Raw genomic sequence first — 19,880 nt, 5'->3', positions numbered from 1 at the left:
ATTGCAATATATAGTATACATTGTACCTATATTTGCCATGTTTTGCTCTCACGATTTTGTAATGGTATATTAATTTTCTATAACGTATCTGTATCTTTTTCTACGATTTTCTTTTGTCAGTGCGACTTCCAATAAAAGATGCAAGGACAAAATACAGACAAGTTTGAATGGTTGACAAACATACTCTAGCAACGTCGTATAAAAAAGACGAATGCAAAACTTTATAGAAATCGATTTTAAATGCTACGCCGGTGACTTTAATTGTATGTTATCTGAATATGTAAAAATGTGTGTAATTGATATTTTTATGTTTTTGTCTAAAGTTAAAATGGATTTTTTCATATTTCTTTTGTGTATTTTTTAAGGCATTATGAAATGCAATTTGTTCTTATATTTGTGGATTCATCCAGTTTTGTGGATAGAGAAAAACTTAGTTGTTCATATAGTTATAGTTAATTTCGTGATTTAGACGATCTCTGTATGCAACATATACAAAACTAATAGAACATTTGTAATTTGTTGAAAATTAGATTTGCGATTAACCTGTGCCAAATTGCTGCAATTGGTATCCAAAGTGAAATATCCGATCCACAGTATTGAGTAAAACACAAACACGAGTTTAGTTCTTATTAATAGCTTTTTCTTAATATATATATAGATCGGCTTGTCTGTGAATTGATTTAGGTACATAATATTATTATGATTTTCGTCCTTCGAGAAACTCATTTATATTTTCATTTTACTTTATCAGTAGTATGTTATATACACCACGACAAGGTATTTCTTCTTTGTCATTTCCCCTTTTGTTCATTTTAATTGTCATATACGAAGAGGCTAAATATGCACTTGCTTCCAATATTTTATATTTAAGCGTTCCCGGTGAAGGTTTATAAAGGGAAGTGTATACTATAAAGTGTTTTTTTTGTCTCCATCTAGTAATAAGTTGTGTGAATCTGAATGTTTGGTTCAAACAATGTGTTAATATAACCAGGTGCCCGCCAGGGTAATGATTTGGTCCCAGTACTTAACATATTTCAATTCTTCGTGGGGGGATTAAGCTTTTATAAATCATATTATAAAAAAGATATGGAAGAGTTTGTTAAATTTTATATATTCTTTCTGTGCTTTATTATTACATATTTGTTTGTTTTCATAGTGATTATGATTATTACACAATGTTGACTGCTGTACTCCAATTTCTTTTACATTTTTAACAGTTACTAGTATGACTGTTTTGGGTTTGTTTTGTTCACGCATCGTTGTCAATATAATGTATTTTTGATGCGACTGTCTAACAATTAGGGGGCTTATTTAGCCTTAACGACAGGTTCAATTTTGCAGGTTTTGCATAAAGAGATGCCTGTACAAATAGGGAAAATATAATTTGCTATCCAAATCGTTGATGTGTTTGAGCTGTTGATTTTACAATTTGATTAGAGACTTTCTGGTTTGAATCCCCGGAGGTCAGTATTTATTAAAGTCAGTGTTTCGAAAAAAGAGATAAAACAATCAGCTTTAGTAAAACTTGTTTAAAACGTCGAAGTAACTACTGATTGTTAAATATTTAACACTGAACACTTTAATATTTGAAAAAAGAAGAACTGTAGCTTGGATCCTAATATATGGAGATGTGGTATAATTTTCAATGAGAAAACTCTACACAAGAGACAAAATGACACAACAATTTACAACTATAGGTCACGAGGTCACCATACGGCCTCTACAATGAGCAAAGCCCATACTGCAGAGTCAAAAATTTAAAGCCCCGAAATGAAAAATGTAAAACTATTCAAACGAGAAATCTAATTCATGAAGTATATCATGTAGTATTGGCACATCGCATTACCGTGGATATTATTTGACTCTGCTCCCTCAGTTATGGTCTATTGACCTTAAATTGTTTGCTTATTTTTCATGAGTTTTTTGTGATTAGGTCAGTTAAGAGGAAAACATATTTTGCATAGTGTTCATGTGTGAGTTTGTGATTAGGTTTGGTTGATGGGGAACCGCTAGTGGTAGGTCAACGATATATGTTATGATGTTGAGTGTGTTAGCATTGAAACACCTCACTACCATGTAGGTTATTTGACCCTTCCCCTCTGTTATGATTTGTTGACTTGCAGCTTTTTATAGGTTACTTATATTAATTTGTGTTTAGTAGATATAGGAAGTTGCGATGTGAGTGCCAATGAGACAACTCTCTATCCAAATAACAATTTATAAAAGTAAACCATTGTAAATCAATTTACGGCCTAAGAACTACTTCTGATAAGTCAATGGTATTCGGTATGTTGTTGTATTAGCATTGGAACATCTCATTTCCATGGAGATTGTTTAGCCATGTACCCCGAGTCATAGTTCATTGACTTTGAATATTTGCAAAACTAACATGTTATAGTGTTGCTATTTTAATTTCAACAATTACATTATACAAATTACCAAAAATATCTCTGTAATAACAGTTTATTTTATAAGCAGACACATTCATATGTAAATACAATATTTTTGTCAAATAACAAGTTCATATGATATCAACAGAGTTTAGTAAAGGTGGTACCTAACAATACAGGTAGATAACTCTGTAAAACGTTTTAATTACATTGTGTTGTTAAGGGAATATTGAGTTTCTCAATGATCAAAATAAGTGTTTGTCAAACTGCTATCTAACCAGTGTACTTTTTTTGATAAAACGGTTGGTTCAAATTTTTTGAAAGTTTATGTTTTTGTCAAAGGGCCAAAGTAAATATCTTGTCAAAGTTTATGAAAATTAAACAAGCCAAATTAATTTTAGTTAAAGTGTTGGGTACCACCTTAAGAGTTTTTCATGACAACAATTGTTTTTAGTTCCACCCTAGGAATATATAAATGTTGATCGCTATTTTACGAAAACAATAATAAAGCAATCGGTGCCTCCTAAAAGCTTTGTTATTGTATTTTCTTGCCTTCAAACCGAACACTGATGCATGTATTTTAATTGTGTTCGTTTCTGCCAAGATGGTATCTTGTCAATGCACAACAATTTGTTCGTTTCGTCTACATAAGACGCTCAGATCAAAATAGTTAAAAAGACAAACAAGTACAAACGCTTAAATCATAATAGTTAAAAACAAAACAGTTCAAACGCTCAGATAAAAAAAAATACAAATCAAAACAAGTACAAAGTTGAAGAGATAAAATATTCAGTACTTTGTTATTTTACGATTTTGAAATCGATTGCTTTACGATCATAACTTTTGTTTTAAAACAACGTCATGTGGGAGACCATCGTGTAATTATTTGTACTTCCTTGAAATTAACATTTTTGAAATGTTTATATACTTTTAGTGCATATTGCATTGTGAATTGTTGCATATTTAATATTAAGTATAATAGAAATCATTCACTTGCATATACCGATTAAAACTCTAAAAGTTAAGCAACATTAAACTATATGTTATAAGATAAATATATTCGTCGAGGCGTCTAACTAACAGTGTGCATAACTATAAACCATTCCTTATTCACCTAATCAAGTATTAAAACATCGATTATTGAACACTTGTCCTGCTTAGCTCGTATTTGATACAATTTAGGCCAAAGATTTTCAGGTAGAGAAAGGACATCCATTGTTCTGTTAATGTAAAAGTATTCATTTTGAATTTGAAGACAAAGAGTCGAGAATTTAAGAACGAAAGACCGAATCAGTCAAAATCGTTAGAATAAATTACGTTGAAAAAAAAAATAAACAAAAGGCTCCGTCCGATTTACTTTTGTATCATATACATCTAGATATGTCAACTAATTTTCATATGGTCATGATTGTTTTAGAAGTTTGACGACAAATATAAAAACCAAAATCACATTTTATAGCATATAGTAACAAATCAAATAAAACCGAAAAACACAATAAGTCCAATATCCTCTGTGCTCAAGTTTGTAAGACCTGCTTATTTCATAACACTAACAATTTTACGTTAACATTTGCTTCATTCCGCTTCTACAGGAAACACATCAAAATAACTGGTAGAACTATGCGAGTTATTGTTGTCTCGCCTTCAATGGGCCTTAAACGCAATCTGCAAAAAGATAATGAACAATAGGAAATGAAAACCATCTCTGTTATCATCAATGTTGGTATAAGCCTTGCAGTTGATTATATATATTATTTTAAGATATAAACACACAACGTACGATTCACAACAGGTGTACAATATGAAATTGAAAAGTCATATGTTTAGCTTTTGAATTATTATAAAACAATGACCATACTAGCTGTGCAAAATAAAAATATCACAAAACCAAGCAGCAAATAAGGATACATAACAATTTTCAACTATGAGAGTACATGTTAAAGAGTAATTAAAACTATTTTTGTTGTGTATTTATATTTATTGCATCGTGTTACTCTCGCTATTGAACGACAATTGATAATATAGCCTTATATACGTGTTGATTAACATGAGCTTACATAGAGATACGAAGAACACACACACATATATGTTATATGCATAGGTAACGTAACTTAATAATTTACTGTTGTTTCTATTTTGTTCTCGTAAAAATCCTACAAAAATGGAAAAACTTGAAAGGATGTCTTATTTGCTAAGTTGCGACAAAACAAACAGTAGCTATCAACCAGATATATTAAATGTATGTTTGATAGGTTTAGATAAATACAATTGACCAATACAATTGAAATCCGTCCAAAACGACATAGCGGAGAGTGTTACAAGTTTGTTTCCATGTTTTCCTTGATTCAAACTTTCTAAAATTTGTAATGGTACATTGTATAATTCAAAACTAGTTGTTTACATATATCAGTACATGATGAGTATATGAAACAAACAACATACCTTCAGAAAAATTAATATAGATGTAATAGATTGTACCTCCTTGAAATTTACATTTTTGAAATGCTATTCTATTTAAAGTGCTTAAGACATTATGAATTTTCGCATATTTAATATAAAGTATCAATAGAGATCATGCACTTGCAAATTAACGATTAACACTAAAAAATTAAAGCCCCATTAACCTATATGTATCAAAACAAAATTAAACATATATTCGTGGAGTCGTCGAACCAACAGTGTGCATAACTTAAAACCCTTCCTTATAAACCTACTCAAGTATACAGATATCAATAACTACAATACTGAAATGCACGGTTTATTAAAAACAGGAACTTCAAGATAAACTGGCAAATCAAACGCTATACTTTATACATTTGTTCTTCGTAAGTTATATTAAGGAATTTTTACGTATCCAGTGATTGCATTCGTAGAATTCGTTGTCATTATACGTTCTGTTCAAAGTCGAGAGGGTCACTAAGGGGAAAATAAAAACGTATGCGTCCTTCTTCTTTGCATTCCAATTTCACTACAGGAACATTCGAAACTTATATTATTAAAAAGAAGAGGTGGTGTTATTGCCAATGAAACAGCTCTCCACAAGAGACCAATTGACACATAAATTAACAGCTATAAGTAACTGTACGGCCTTGATACAACATAGTCAAGTATAAGAAGCCCCGAAATGATATTTCAAATATCATGCATGTCATACTTCCACCACTTTACATTTTTATTTATTTCATTCTGACTTACAAGTCTGGAATTTATCTTTCCTGTCTTATGCATCAGATCCGTATTTGTTTCTATCAACACATCACTGAAGAGACATGTATTGTCGAAATGCGCATCTGGTGCATGAAAATTAGTACCGTTAATTTTATTTACTACCACTGGGTCGATGCCTCTGCTGGTGGACTATTAGTCCCCGAGGGTATCACCAGCCCAGTAGCCAGTACTTCGGTACTGGCATGAAAATACGGATCTTTTGTGTTATTAAAATTTGCTGTTACAAAATGATAGAAATTATTATAAATTAAGGAATGTATCTCCCTCGTGCAAAGCTCTGATTTCTTTCACGGATTTGGCTATACTTTTTGAACCTTTTGGATTATAGCTCTTCATCTTTTATATAAGCTTTGGATTTCAAATATTTTGGCCACGAGCATCACTGAAGAGACATGTATTGTCGAAATGCGCATCTGGTGCATGAAAATTAGTACCGTTAATTTTATTTTCACCCTTCCGATGCAAATGAGGTCATCCCGAGTTTAGTGGGGATTTCGTATTTACTTTACATTTTTATTTATTTCATTCTGACTTACAAGTCTGGAATTTATCTTTCCTGTCTTATGCATCAGATCCGTATTTGTTTCTATCAACACACTCACAACAAACTCACAACATAGAACAAATGCAATCTATAAACAATGTATATCTGCATTTATTTTACCCTCCTGTTTCTTATTGTTTTACTTTTATCTTTACTGACATGACGATATTTTTAAAACTTTATTTCCGATTACTAGATATCTGCAGCAGAACTTCAACTGTTAAATAGTAACAAGATGTATTTAATACGGCAGACGAGAGTTCCGTCCACATTAGACGCTCAGATAAAAAAATATAAAATTGGCTTTATAAATGTTTTGATATTAACGTCACTGATGAGTCTTATGTAGACGAAACGCGCGTCTGGCTTACAAAATTATAGTCCTGGCCTTACGGTCATAAAACTTTCGAGCATGATTTTTGTACTCGGACTCGAAAATAAACCAATCAAGTTGGTGGATTTCATGTTTCGAGCATGATTTTTGTGCTCAGAGTACTGAGCAAAGTTTTATGCCTTCAAGACCTGGTACCTTTGATTACTAAATAAAGCCGAACAAGTATAAAGTTTAAGAGTTAAAATATTTAGTACCTTTCCTGACATTTGACAATCGATAGCTGGAAGATCATAAATTTGTTTTTATACAACTTCCTGTGGGAGACGACCGTGTAATTAATTTTACTTCCTTGAAATTAACATTTTTGAAAAGCCTATATACTTATGGTGCATATTGCATCGTGAATTTTCGCATATTTAATATTAAGTATCAATAGACAGCATTCACTTGCATGTATCGATTAACACTCTTAAAGTTACGCACCATTCAACTATGTATTATAAGATAAATATATTCATCGAGGCGTCGAACTAACAGTGTGCATAACTTTAAATCCTTCCGTATACACCTAATCAGGTATTAAAACATCAATAGCTGCAAAGTTGTCCTGCCTAACTCGTGTTCATATTAATGTAGCCTAAAGATGTTTAGGTTGAGAAAGGACATCCATTGTCTTGTTTATGTGAAGAATTTATGTTGATTGGAAAAATGAGGCGATAATTTTGTTTTAATAAAATCAGTAAAAGTTGTCAGAATAAATTACTTTCAACTTGACAATTAACTAAAATTTATCAAAGACTTTTTTCACTTTATTTTTTAATCATATACATGTAGGTTCTTCAAAAAAACTTGATATCTCTGATGGTGGCATACGTATAACAACAAATATAAAAACAATAAAACACATTGTATAGCAGATTTAAACAAATCTAATGGTTTTAGTGTGATATCCACAGACATGTTAATGGTTTATTGTCTTCAACTGACATACCGTATATCTGGAATTTTTTTGTTGTTTATATAAAATTAACCATGTATTTATCATCTTTATCGTGATTATATTTTTTGTTAGATTATCAAAATTCATATACATTTTTCTCTAATTCTACGGAAATGTATCCCTTTCCGAACCCATTGTAAAAAAAAATTTAATCAACGTGTGGTTGCCGGTGATCTCAGAAGATCATTGGCTGATTTTAAGGGTCATGACATTTTAACTAACTCATGTAACTGGATGAATAAAAATATGCTTAGAGGTGTTAATGAAATTGACAACTTCGTGCAATGTGAACGGCACTCGAAGGGGATTTCCGGTTAACAAAAAAGATTTTATTTTAATCATTAGAGAAACAGATCATTGCATAGTTACTCGTGAATTATCGGATTTATCTAATCTCGATAGTTAAATTATCAATTCTTAAAGTCCTCGCCGAGGCGCTGACTTTAAAATCGTTAATTTAACTATCTCGATTTGATAAATCCGAAAATTCCACTCGTATAAAAGTAAAAATATATATATATAACATTTACCCAAAGGATAAAACGTATATTAAATCAACTTTAAACTGTAACATGAGTAACAATCACCTTTCCTTTATTCAGATACTTCATTGGTGTATGGGAAACAACTTCCTAAAATTAAATACTAAAGGGACGATTTTTAGTTCTCTATCGTAGATTTTTTTTTTCTTTTTCAAAGTTGAAAAGCGATATCATGGATATGTTCCAATTATCTTTGGTCTCTTTGAATTGCATTATATCTACAGTAATCAAACTTAATACCGGAATGTTATCTACATCATTGTGTACATGAGCAACACGACGAGTGCAAATGAGGGGCAAAAATACCAGAGGGACACACAGACTTATTGATCAAATATAAACTGACAACGTCATGAATTAATAAGGAAAAATAAAAACTGACAAATAATACTAGTAGTTCACAAAACACAACATAGAAAACTAAAGACTTAGCAACACAAACCACACCAAAACCTAGGGGTGACATCAAAGGCTCAGGAAAGGTAAGCAGATCCGGCCTAATAAGTGACACCCATCGTGTTGTTCTTGTTATAAACATGTAGAGCAGGATTTGTTTCTGTGTTATTTGGTCTCTTATGAGCATTTGTGTCTTTGGGAATCAAACTACCTCTTCTTATTGTGTGCTAAACATTTTGTTTTGTTTGGTTTTCAAACCTATTCAACTAAATTTAGTTTCACTTGCAGAATTTCGGTTTTTACCTTTCTTCAATAGTGATATGTAAACAGAATATGTGTGATTTCTATAAAATAACAAAAAAAAGACTTTAAAACTCAGAGAATATATATTAAAAAAGAAAAAAAAGAAAAAAAAAACGTTTTGATTTGTTTTTATGATTTTAACCTTTTTTTGTTTTAACGTTGCTGTGTGAAAATATTGATCAATTCAATACCGATTTTTTAAGAAAACATTTTGATGTTTATATCGTTTGTATTATTTCAATGATTTGATTTAAATATATCAAATTGGTTTAAAACACAGTTGAAGCACACAAGCTTCAATTAAGAAAATTTGTGTGCGTAAAACTGTGTATCTCAATGGACTAATTTTTGATTCAATCGGAGTCTCGTTTGAAAAAAGAAAACCGTGTAGTTATGTTCCCACACTATGATTATATAACCTGACAGTCTGAAAAATCCGTATTAAAAAGTTTACCTTTCGTTTGATTTTTCAATAAGTATAATCGTACATACACATAGATTTCATTGGTTGTTTTTTAAGCCATGTTGTATTGGTTTTTAGAGTCATACAAATGCAGCGATCGAAAATTTTATTTAAGAAATGATCAAGTAAGAAAATGAAGGAATCTTCTCGTATTTGATCATTCGTTTCTGAAGGTATTATAATTGTAAAATATTAGTTAAAACATAACTGTAATCTGTCTATTGGACTTCATAATTCAAACAATGGTAAAGGTTCCTAGATTGATATTCGTTTGCATGTTACTTGCCGATTTTGTTGTCACAAATCCAAACAAACGAGTTAAAGCAGGAAAAAGGAATAAATTGTTCGACAACATTTATAAGACAGGCAACGCATTAAGGCAGTTTACAAATACCAATGCATTTAGTTGTTTAGCTTTGTGTTCAGAAGACATAGATTGTAGATCTGTTGCGTATAATTTTAATGATGGAAGATGCCATGAGTTTAATAGGGATTTTACGAATCAACCATTCGTAGGAATTCATCAAGTCGGATGGAGACATTTTGACGTTTCAAAAGGTAGGTTAAAATGGTAACGAATTATTTTAACAATATAAATCATGTTCATTGTATTGTATTGTCTTTAAATGGAAGTCTGAAATATTTACAGTAGTTATTATAATATGACATTGAAGTGGAACCCAAAGAACTATCGCAATTAACATGTTCTTTCTTGATGATTCCTCCAAATTGTCATCCTAAGTGTGTGTGTTTCTGATTATTGTAAATATGGAAATTATTGAGAACAATGATAATGGGTTGTAATCGCAATAAATAAAAATCGAATTTAGAAATGTTTATATGAATAATACAGGGTTTATCAAAATATCGGAACATTTAAAGTCGTATAATAATAAAAAATCAAATCACAATTATAAATGCACGCTATAGTTTCTGAATTTACAGTAGTGTGTATGTTGTCTGTTTGTTCTTTATAATTTTAGCCATGGCGTTGTTATTTTTTATCTTCAAATTATGAGTTTGACTGTCCCTTTGGTATCGTTCGTCCCTCTTGTACAGTTATGATTGTCAACACATAATGTACTTTATACACGTCTTTTAGCTTTTCTTGCAATGATGGTAAAATGACATTAATATCTGCTTTGTCACATTTGTAACAACATGTTCTTATTAGAGCTTTCTTACAAATTGACGAAAGGTACGAACGAACGTAAAGGGGGCACGTATTACATTTCCATAATAACAGTCAAAGGAGTCTTTGTTTTATCCACTAAAACAGTATTTTTTTCTAAATCAAGTTTATTTTTTCAAAAATAATAATATCGCAAATAATACACGGTTTTTATGTAATAAAACAGAGAAAAATAGTGATGAATACACTTACGTCCGATTCGTTACTTACGTAAACCCCGTGTTCATTCATTTCCGCGGGAATTTTTTAAGCACGAGTTTCACGATTGAAATTTCAATGGCATTGTTTAAAGTATGGTAGTCTTAATTTAACGACAAGATTCACATTTATTTGTATCTTTTTATAGTACACTTACAGCTAATTGTCAACAAGGAATAACGAGATTTGCTATACAATGATGCTACAATGTGTTTTAAAAAGAAATGTTGAATAAATCTAGCTAAAAAAACAGATTTTGTAAATAAAGAAAATAAATCTTCAATTTTGCACCATATATTTTGTGAATTTTATAATGACGATTTAACAGTACACATGTTAGGGAGATGGGACAATACCCCTAATGCGCCTTGAAATGAGGAACACAAAAGTCACGTGTAAACAAAAAATCTCTGTGTAGTGATATTTGACACATTTCTATGATAAACAAAAAACTGAGCTGAACCATTAGTGATAATTCAGAAAATAAGGGAACACGGAATAAATGTGTAAAAACCATGGAGCTATGAAATGTGTTCAAAGTATTAAAATTTCAAAGAACTTATTGTGTTAAAATTGGGATTTTTTACCATGAGGAGCGACATCGCAAAAGGATAATCGGGGTTTGCTAAATTACGGAAAAATGAATCACACTTCGTACCCCGAAAATTTCACCACATATGTAAAAATGTCTCAGCTTCGAAACAAGCCATTATACATATACAAGTTTACGATATGGGCTGAGCAACAGAAGAAAACGTTACCATTACGGCCTATGGAATAACAATCGCGCATATTGCCCCAGATAGACGCGAAGTTGTCACTTATCGTTCAGTGTTTTATAATAATTTCATGAATCTTCAGAACTATAGGCAAACTGCAATTATACGCTAAAATAACCGTTCCATTGATCCGGTGTGTCATATATATACATTAAGGGAGGGGGCAATAAATATTGCCAGGGGAGAGGCGAATATACAAAAGTTATCAAACGAGTACCAGCATATGGCGTACTAAGTAGAAGTATGAAGATCATCTTTTTTTCCTCATTTTCATTTTATCATTTCGAGAGTTGCAAATTTTGAATGAAGGAAGTAGTTTTGCTTTCATTTTGTTTTTATTTTTTCGTAAGGGAACTCGAAGAAGACAATGCATTTGCTTTGACATTATTTTAGGTTAAACAGTGTAACATTGTAATATTGAAGAGTGTGGGATGGCCAGGTTTTAGTCTTTTAGAGGCATTTTTTTCGTCTGACTTCCCTATATTAAGGATATTTTGTAGTGTTATCTCCTCCGACCTGGTGTTATCAAATTTTAACCTATCGTGCGTCCCGAAATCCTAAATATATCTCAAGAAAATCCAATCTAATAAGTGTCGTTGCAAGTAGGATAATTTTCCAAAGTTCCACGACTATTATCTAAATATGTCAAAATAAAGGATGCCTAAAACGAGCTATAGATATAATATCAAAGTGCGTGTCACATTTATTCTTAATCATGGTTTGTCTAAATGATGTGTACCATATTCAATTATGAAATATAAAAAAAAGAAGATTTGGTATGACTGCCAATGATACAACTGTCCACACGTCGTTAACTTAGTACTTTTTCGATACATATTCAAGAGATGTCAAATATCAAGGCCAAGTGATTTAGTCATTCGATATTGTTATCATTTTGGCAATTTATCTTTTATCTTATGTAGATATTACCACCAACTTATGTAGGTCGTTTTATTTTACCTTCGATAGCTTTTGATAAATTGTTATTTTTCTATAATCATCCAAGACACGATTGTAACCAACAGATGGATTTACTCATCCTTTCACATCCTGTCATTACAATGTGTCCCTTTTAACTAATGCTAATCGAAACCTTAAATACATTTGAAAAAAAGCTATGATACCTTTTCAGGGGCTGCATGCAAAGATAGACCTCCTACTGCAAGAGATTGTGATGACGTACAGTCCCAAGGCTATACATGTAGTGGTGTGTATACCATCACACCTGTGCCAGGACGATCAGTTAATGTTTTGTGTGATCTCCAAACAGCCGGTGGTCGTTGGACTGTAAGTTAGTCGTTGTAACAATCAAACATTAGTTTACATCATATTTGCGCTTAGTTGATATATATAGAGTCTAAACATGAACGCAGTTATATGTATTTTTTAGCATTACATTGTTAGTTATTTTTTCATAACTGTGAGTGTAGAACGAAGAGTACATTGTTAAGCAGGATGTAATATAAAATTAAAACCAAACCTTTATCATGTTTATCAAATGACAAAATGTTAACTTCAAACACATAAACGAATCTTTCTGATTCATTAAAGATCATTTTGGAATTATCTATGACGCAATGTTCACTTTCGGTGGTCTTTCAACTAGAACCAATCTACTGATCATACTGTTTTATACATGTCCTCCACATGGCAACAAATCCACTGGTCATACTGTTTTAACATGTCTTCCACGAGGCTACCAATTCGCTGATAATACTGTTTTAAACATGTCCCCCACGTTTATACCAATCAACTGATCATACTGTTTTACACATGTCCCGCACGCGGCTATAAATCAACTGATCATACTGTTTTAAACATGTCCTCCACACTAATACCAATCCACTGATCATACTGTGTTAAACATGTCCTCCGCGTGGCTACCAATCCACTGATCATACTGTTTTAACCATGTCCACTACTTGGCTACCAATCAACTGGTCAAACTGTTTTCAAACATGTTCTCCCCGTAATGATCAACAATCACTAAGCATGTTTTTTTAACGAGCTACATATACATGTGAATACATATTTTATGCAGTCTTTTACTAAATCAGGATTGATTTTCTTTCACTTATATGAGACGCTCATCATTTAAACATATAAACTGCTGGTAAACATTTCGTCCCCGAGGGTATCACCAGCCCAGTAGTCAACTCATCGGGGTTCACATGAGTATCTATAATGTGGTCATCATCATAAATTTCCTGTTTACAAAACTTTGAATTTTTCAAAAAAAAACTAAGGATTTTCTTATCCAGGCATAGATAACCTTAGCAGTTTTTGGCACAACTTTTTGCAATTTTTGATCCTCAATGCTCTTCAACTTTGGACTTTACTTACTTTACTTTTGGATTTACAAATATTTTGAAATGAGCGTCACTAATGAGTCTTATGTAGACGAAACGCGCGTCTGGAGTACTAAATTTTTAATCCTGGTACCATAAGTAACTATTTTATTTATCATCAAAGTTTATAGATTACTCAACAAGTTGCACCCTGACAACAAACATGTACAAATAGTACTGTATATGCTTTTAGTTTCCATTGCACTTTTTTTTTTATTTTTTGTTTGAAGATATTCCAGCACAGAAAAGACGGTTCCGTAAATTTTGATATGAATTGGTTCCGTTATAAAAATGGTTTTGGCGATGCGTATACTGAAAGTTGGATAGGTATGTTAATTTCTGGTATTTTTATTATGACTTAATCATATATCTGACACTAAATACTAGTTACAATCCAAGTTATATTTTTTTCAAAAAATGTCATGACTGTATATCTATGTTTGTGTCATAAAATCTGGGCCACAAGTTTATTGTTTTCTATTAAGTATCAAATTTATAGTAAGATCCATTTTGTCACAACACGTGAACAATTTTATTTGGCAATCGCAAATTGCAGTCGGCAGGGTTAAAAAAAAAACATCAGTTGTTCAATCTGTTACATGTGTTAGTCAAATGTGTTTTGTTGAAATATACTTTTTCACTTTTTTGGTCTTTTGGCAAATGTTGTTTTTGTTGTATTTAGACCATTCTACAACGCAAATTGCTTTACATGCACACGTAAAAAAAGGCGGTTTGTATCCAACGTAATCACAGGTTTGAACGTAGTTTTCAATTCAAACTTGTTTATATATCTATATATAGATATGTATAACAAGTTACTGTATGAGTGCCACTGAAACAACTATATGTCCAAATTTGTAGCAGTAAACCTATATAGTTCAAACTACGGTTTTTAATACTTCACAACTGAACATCAGGTTCTACGCGTAGGACCATTGCAAACAAATATTGTTTTCCTTATATATTTCCTTGCATTGCAAAACATCTATTACAGAGTTCAGTGTTTCGTATTTTGAAAGATAATTAAAAATGTACAGTGACTACTTGTTATCAACAAAATCGACAAGTTGGATGGTTAAAACGATACAAAAGATTGCTGTTTATTAATAAATGGATCAGAAACATTTAATTTCAAAAAGATAAATACAAAACTTGAAATAGTGAAATACATGTCGACTTATAGCATCGCTCGTAAAACTTTCGTTTTATCTGGTTAATGTTTCCGGTACAAATATTTTATTGAGTTCTGTTTACAAACTCTAGCATGTATGTTGTGTATGAATAAAAACCAGACGACAACTATCCACTATTTACCGACTGACAAGAACACACACACAACTACAGGTTTTCGTTAAACCATTATATATGAATCATATTAGTTTATAAAAAGAAAAACACATACATATACAAATTGATGTTTGCCACTACTAACACAGGTGACTCCACTTTTTTTTTATTCTACACTTCGATTTGTTATTATTGTAGTTAAATATGCTATATATCTAAATTATTTTGTGTAGGAAATGAAAATTTATACAGTCTCACTTCTTCTCGTAAAACTGAGCTGTTGATTTTAATGGAGGCGTGGGATGGAGTGTGGAAATATGCCAGTTATTCTCAGTTCTATATCAATTCTGAGTTTGATAAATACCGTTTAACAGTTTCAGGTTTCAGTGGAACAGCAGGTATATTTACAACCGTTATTTTGATTATACCTTTTATATATTACACACTTATTTTTGGGTAACACCGTATCACGTGACATGGAATAATTCAGATAATGTTCATTAAATTGCAAGAAAGGACGAATAACCCTTAAAATTTACAGCAGCGGTGAACAAACTTTATCACCGGTGAATCACCTTTTGAGTTTCTAGATTTGCAATCGAGTTATCTCTCATGAAAATGACATCACAGAAGTAAAATAAAATGACAGCGTTAATGTTACACTAGAAGATGATAAAATAAGGCTTTGGACATGAATTATAGAATAGAGTGCTATCAGCCGATGAAATCTCTTATAAACAGTCCTTTTCAGGACCATCAATATCGACTTCGACAAATTTAAGAACACAAAATGTATTTTCAAACGTCAGCTTGTATTTGTAATGTAAAAGATATGATAAGTCTTTAAAAAAGCCTTTCACTGTTAGTTCAGTATGATAAAACAATTGTGGCTCCTCAGAACCGATGAATATCCAAAATTGTCAACCCTTCAAAGTTCTTTAACTTCGGGCTGCCTCTATCCATAATCTGGACGTTTTGTTGATATGACTATGATAAATCAACAGAGTACTGAATGATTAATATTGACCTTATTTAGTATCACATTTGTAGTAAATAGTATTTTCATACACAAGTTCCAGCAAAGTATCTGACATAATTCAAGTAATATCCCCAAGAATGAACAAATCTAATTTTACGCGTCACTTTTATGTCAGTATTGTTTGTTATTTTTTGAGATATATGTCAATAGACATGAACTTGTTATAATTATTTCAGGTGATAGTCTGATGCACATGATGTCCTTTACCACGCCACAAGGAGGTCAGCAGTTCAGTACGCGTGATCGTGATAATGACGCATGGCCTCTTCCTTGTAATCCTACTTATCACCGAGGCGGATTCTGGTTCAACAAGTGTGGAGCATCAGATCTAAACGGGCATTATTATAGTTCTGCTGTAGATATACCCGCATCCTGTAATTGGTACACTTTTTCAAACAATCGACAGTCGCTTAAAACAATTTTCATGATGGTCAGAAAAGTATGAATATAGTTGTGTTTTATTTTTCTCATTCGGTTTGTATATGTTATAGATCCTCCCGCAGGCAGATTGTCCAAATCCAAATTAACAAAACTGTAACGTGTTAAGGTAAGACAGAATAACTACAGACAATTAACATGATTAATGTCAAATACACTGGTTTGATGCTGTTGCATGTCTTCTATCAGAAAATTCGCAAAAGGACAAATTACATAATTTTATATTCCTAATATCCGTAAGAGTGTATTAATCTTAAATTGTGTACAGTTCAGCTACAGTTTATACTGATATATTTTTGTAACTAGGATGGATATGTGTTCACAAAAAAATCGTACCTTTATTGATGCCAAATGCCATATGCTTCTTTTTTCTAAATTGATAAGGTTCCAGTTGAATTTTTTAAAGACAGGAAACAGTTTAAATCTGATTACTATGATTTATATTATGATGTTTGCTATATCTTTTTTTAAATAAAAGTAACATATGTGTCTCTCCGTTATTGCCCCACTGGTATTTACTAATTATATTCCACGGACTCGGATATTTACCTCGTCGACAGGTCGTTTGCAATATTATATCTCATATATTTTGACATGCATGTTAATTCTACTTTATAGAAATTAAGGTGAAAAATACCGATGGATAGACACGTATAGTTAGGCTGACAATCTAACATGTCTTTAAACCAGCTCACGTAAAACCAAAACACTAAAGGTGAAGTGTATATGCTGAGAGAATTTAACGCTGAATTAAAAACAAAAACAACTAATAATTGGACAATTCGTTAAAACTTCATGTTGGTCAGCTGATGGACGCCTCCGGGTGCGGGAATCTCGCTGCGTTCAACCTGATGGTGACCTTCTGCTGTTGTCTTTTCTATGGTCGGGGTGCTGTCTCTCTGACACATGCCCCATTTTCATTCTCAATTTCAATACCCTTATATTAGCTCGGTATGATTATATTTGCATTTTGATTGGGCAATTCGTTTAAGCTACAAATTGGTCATATATCGACTTACCGATGACAGTGTGCATTATAGGCACTTTTTTAGTTTGTTTTGAAACTTGATATAAAATGCTACACATTCATGGATTTAATTTGATATGTTTGTGTGTTTATACGCTACTTTCAAGGACCGCTATTATTTTTGTTCTGTTTGACTCAACATTTTAAGCCATGATGTTGTCAGTTTATTTTCGATTTATAAATGTTACTGTTCCTCTGGACGTGGTATTTGTCGCCCCTCTTTTGTTATATTTCGTGGCAGCCAGTTTTTATTGGTAGAGGAAGTCGGAGTGCCTGGAGAAAACCACCATTCGACAAGAAAACAGTTCTAGTCAATTAAGATTGGAGTAAAGTGCAACTGTACGAGCGGGGTTCGAACTCACAACCTCAGTATTGACTTGCTAGGGATGAAAGTAGTGTCATCTTAGACCACTTGACCACCGAAGCCCCGTATACAGCGTCATAGATAAGACAACATAGAAATAGTTAAATATAAAATATGTATGAAAATAATGCGTCATTTAGATAATCATTCTTGTCCTTGATTTATATACTTTTCACATTCGTATACAATAAGATACGACACAGAGTAGTCTAAATATAATTAACCATCGTTCACTTATTACATTTGTATGAAATTTTTAGTAATTTCCTGATTTAACTGTTCGGGTTACTGATTTTCGTGATCGGTCTTTTTACATTTTTTTTTTGACATTGTTTACATAATTACACAATTTTTTTTTAAATTTTTGAAAATAAAGTGTTAATTGATGAATACTGGTTTATATACAATTTAATACTCGAATATGGAAAAAAACAATGAAAGCACCACTTATTTTGAAAATATTTGAATACAAAAATATTTTATATAAATGAATTTAGATATTTTCATTAATTCAATCTAAATGCATACCAGTATAAACATGATAAACTTCAAGATTATAAAAAAACGTGTTTTCTTTTAAAGTGAACATTGATTGGTTAAATATTTCTCAGTGATGTCCTGTGTTTGAATTTGATTGTTAGCTTTTTGGTCATGAATGTTTGTCTCTAATATTTAATTAACTGTGCATTTGTATTCAGATATCGCAGATCAAATTTATTCGTTTATTGTGTAATCATACGTTTTTTGATTGAGTTAAGTCTGCCAATTGATATTTTAGTGTATGTTTTTCTATGTTGTGATGTTATGCTATTGTTTCAGAAAAAGGGAGAAGGTTTGGATCCATTAAAACGTTTAATCCCGCTGCAAATGTGTGCACCTGTCCTAAGTCAGGAATCTGATGTACAGTAGTTGTCGTTTATTTATGTAATATATACGTGTTTCTCGTTTCTCGTTTTGTTTATATAGATTAGACCGTTGGTTTTCCCGTTTGAATGGTTTTACACTAGTAATTTTGGGCCCCTTTATAGCTTGTTGTTCGGTGTGAGCCAAGGCTCCGTGTTTAAGGCCGTACTTTAACCTATAATGGTTTACTTTTTAAATTGTTATTTGGATGGAGAGTTGTCTCATTGGCACTCACACCACATCTTCCTATATCTGTTATTACTAATTGTTTCAACCTTAATTAAACAACACTGAATGATTAATGAGTTTACATTAATATTGTGCTATCTGGTGCAGATTATGACTTAATCATGATTGTGTTATGCATTTGGCATTTCATCGCACAATTCATCATATTGATATAGCTAAAACCATTATATATTATATCTACTGAGTATCGTGTGTTAAGAAGTTAATGGTCAATTAATTTCATTATCATACCGTCTAGACATTCAGGGCAGGTATTCACCTGTGATTTGGTAATGATATGACATATGTACTTCATACCCTCAGAAGAGGTCATCACCTGATATTTTGGTAATGGTAAGCTATGTGTACTGCATACGTTTAGGGCAGGTATTCACCGAATATTGTAATGGCATGATACATGTATGTCTACTTTATATCTTCAGAGGAGGTATTCACCTGATATTTTGTAATGGCATGATATGTGTACTTTATACTCTCAGAGCAGGTATTCACCTGCAATTTGGTAGTGGTATGATATGTCACCTTTATACCGACAGAGCAGGTATTCACCTGCAATTTTGTAATGGTATAAAATGTCTACTTTATACCGACTTGGTTATTATTCATTATATGATTACATTTTTAAAAGTTCCATATTTTCCTTTCTGTTGTGCCTAACCTTATATTAAACATGTTCATATTATGTAGGTTTGTTAACTCTTTCGATTGTAAACATGGTGACTACAAATTCTCCATAGGACTTATGTCAATCATTTCCGGAAAGAAAAACAGACATGTTCGAATTGTCAATGGAAAGCACGATATGCATCTTTTTGTGTTATTATTTTGTAGCAACTAATGCAAATTAAAATTGGGT

The 19,880-nt window shown here is 31.8% G+C and overlaps 1 protein-coding gene across 1 annotated transcript; it reads left to right on the top strand.

The window, feature by feature from the left end:
• The first annotated feature begins 12,026 nt into the window (after window positions 1–12,026).
• LOC134717609 (angiopoietin-2-like) lies at window positions 12,027–16,832 on the top strand. The gene is made up of 5 exons (XM_063580104.1): window positions 12,027–12,087; window positions 12,502–12,656; window positions 13,948–14,044; window positions 15,238–15,402; window positions 16,220–16,832. Exons 1-5 carry the CDS (start codon window positions 12,027–12,029, stop codon window positions 16,486–16,488), a joined length of 747 nt encoding a protein of 248 aa, XP_063436174.1. The 3' UTR covers window positions 16,489–16,832.
• The last annotated feature ends 3,048 nt before the right edge of the window (window positions 16,833–19,880 follow it).

Source organism: Mytilus trossulus, chromosome 5 (genome assembly GCF_036588685.1).
Source record: "Mytilus trossulus isolate FHL-02 chromosome 5, PNRI_Mtr1.1.1.hap1, whole genome shotgun sequence".
In the NCBI taxonomy this organism is placed as follows: Eukaryota; Metazoa; Mollusca; class Bivalvia; order Mytilida; family Mytilidae; genus Mytilus; species Mytilus trossulus.
This window is presented reverse-complemented; position numbering and strand designations above follow the sequence as displayed.